The 2,733-nt window shown below is 38.9% G+C and overlaps 1 protein-coding gene across 2 annotated transcripts in view; it reads left to right on the plus strand.

The window, feature by feature from the left end:
• Positions 1 to 2,733, plus strand: part of SLC12A1 (solute carrier family 12 (sodium/potassium/chloride transporter), member 1) — a 118,713-nt gene that overhangs the window by 37,985 nt on the left and 77,995 nt on the right. For both annotated transcript variants that reach the window (XM_011967289.1, XM_011967290.1), the window contains exon 11: positions 1,631 to 1,782. In XM_011967289.1, the coding sequence (XP_011822679.1) occupies positions 1,631 to 1,782 (152 nt within the window). The remainder of the gene's footprint in view (positions 1 to 1,630; positions 1,783 to 2,733) is intronic.

Raw genomic sequence — 2,733 nt, forward strand, 5'->3', positions numbered from 1 at the left:
CAAATAACGACTCATGGCCTGGCTTCATGGGAATTTTGAGAGATCTGTTATGCAGAGGTTAAAATACATGATTCAAAGAGTTCAGTTCAACATAAATGAACAATGCAAACAGGTAAAATATGAAAGGATAGTTTGACTTGGTAATTGACATCCATAATTTCAAGCATTCAAGTAGAAGCTGGCAGGCTACCTCTCAGGACTACAATAAAAAGGATCCCTCACTGATTATTTTAAATGGCTCTTTCAGATAAAAGAGTCTATGATTGGCCGGGTGCAGTGGCTCACACCTGTAATCCCAGCACTTTGGGAGGCCGAGGAGGGTGGATCATGACGTCAGTTCAAGACCAGCCTGGCCAAGAGGGTGAAACCCCGTCTCTACTTAAAATACAAAAATTAGCCGGGCATGGTGGCAGGCGCCTGTAATCCCGGATACTTGGGAGGCTGAGGCAGAGAATTGCTTGAACCCAGGAGGCGGAGGTTGCAGTGAGCCAAGATCGTGCCACTGCACTCCAGCCTGGGCAACACAGCGAGACTCTGTCTCAAAAACAAAAACAAACAAACAAAAAAGAGTCTATGATTTTTAAGTCTCCCAAATTCAAAGAATGTGGATTCCATGGCTAAGAATCACATTTATTCCTGTCTCTGGGACCTGTCTTAAAGGTATTATTAGCAAGGCATGAGAATCCACCCTGGGTAGAGTTTGAAAATCAAAGCAGTTTTATTGGTTGGCATTTAGTTTGTAAAGTATTTATCCTTCATGTAGTTCAGAAAAGTTTATATATACTTCACACATATATTCATATATTTCAAAAATCCTATCAAAAACACGGCAAAGATTAGTTAGAAAAAATCATAAGGGAAAGCCAGTGATTAAAATATATATCAGCAATCTTTTAAATGACCATAATTCTATTTTTAAGAATCTATCCTAGAAGAAAAAGTTTATGCACGAAGATGTTCATCATAGAATGCTATAGTAGAAAATGACAGATACACTCAAATGCATGAAAATAATGGAATAGATCAACTAAGATAGATACTAGATCAATATTATTTGACCATTGCCTAGGAAATCTGAATATTTTATCCTAAAACATTTCCTTTACTGTTTAAACCATTAAAACTGCATATAATGTGGAACTATAACTCTGTTTTATAAATTATGCAAGGAATATCATTAGTTGAAAAGAGGGGCTGCGTTCTCTTAATCGCTATAATAGAATTCCATAATGCCACCCCTTGGCTCTCTTGCAGATGAGGAAATAAATCCTTCTACTTGAAAAACATCCAGTCGTTAGTACTAAGCCAGACATATGTATTGAGTATGTGTTATGTACCAAGGGCTACCATGCAAGTTTTAAGAGATAAGAAATTAAGACTGAGTGTCAACTCCCAAGTCTCTTACCACTCAAATCTAAGTCACACAGGCAGTTGAAATGGCAGCCTGTTACAGAAAAGGGGAAACCCCAGGGCTCAGCAGCTGGGAGCCTCCAGTTATCAAGAACTACCCACAGTGAACAGAGGCTAAGAAATGGACCTTTGCAGACTCAAAGTAAACTATGTTTTCAGAAGAAAACTCTAGGGGACCAGAACCTTATAAAGAAATAACAAGCCACGGTTGTTTCCACAGGGGCCTGTGTGGTCCGAGATGCCACCGGGAACATGAATGACACCATCATTTCTGGGATGAACTGCAATGGTTCAGCAGCATGTGGGTTGGGCTATGACTTCTCAAGATGTCGACATGAACCATGTCAGTATGGACTGATGAACAATTTCCAGGTTTGAAGCAAAATTTAAAAATGTTCATTGCCATTATTTTCATTTTTTGAATGTCACATAGAGTAAGATTTCTGAATCTGCAACTGATTGATTACTGGCTGATAAGAATCCAGCATGGAATGATTCATGTGGGAGGGAAAGGAGTCATACAGGCATTACATGGTAGCGAATCCTATGTTACATTTCCTGTGGTCAGAGACAATAGGCAGTCGTATGAATTGCATCACCAGGGAGAGATCATCTCCTGGCACTATGTGTCTTCCAGTCAGTTGTGCAAGATTTCATGGTGGAAAGGAACTTAGGTTAGTTAGCACTTGTTATGTATTTCTTTCTTTTATAATTTTAGTTTTTATTTTAGATTCGGGGAGTATCCTATATGTGCAGGTTTGTTACATGAGTGTATTGTGTGATGCTGAGATTTGGGGGTATTACAACAAGTAGCCTCTGTTCATTGTGAGTAGTTCACCCAGGTACTAAGCATAGTACTCAATAGCTAGTTTTCAACCCTTGCCATCCTCTGTCCCCCCTCTAGTAGTCCCCAGTGTCCCTTGTTGCCACTTTATGTTCATGAGTACTCAATGTTTAGCTCCTACTTATAAGTGAGAATATGTTGTATTTGGTTTTCTGTTCCTGTGTTAATTTGCTTAGGATAATGGTCTCTAGCTGCATCCATGTTACCGTGAAGGACATGATTTTATTCTTTTCATGGCTGTGTAGTATTGCATGGTGTATGTGTACCACATTTTCTTTATCCAGTCCACCACTGATGGGCATCTAGGTTGATTCCATGTCTTTGCTATTATGAATTGTGCTGTACTAGACATACAAGTGCCTGTATCTTTTTGGTTGAATGATTTATTTTCTTTTGGATATATACCCAGTAAAGAGATTACTGGGTCAAATGATAGTTCTGTTTTAAGTTCATTGAGAAATCTTGGAATGCATTTCATA

The sequence above is a fragment of the Mandrillus leucophaeus genome, unplaced genomic scaffold, assembly GCF_000951045.1.
Source record: "Mandrillus leucophaeus isolate KB7577 unplaced genomic scaffold, Mleu.le_1.0 Scaffold798, whole genome shotgun sequence".
Lineage (NCBI taxonomy): Eukaryota > Metazoa > Chordata > Mammalia > Primates > Cercopithecidae > Mandrillus > Mandrillus leucophaeus.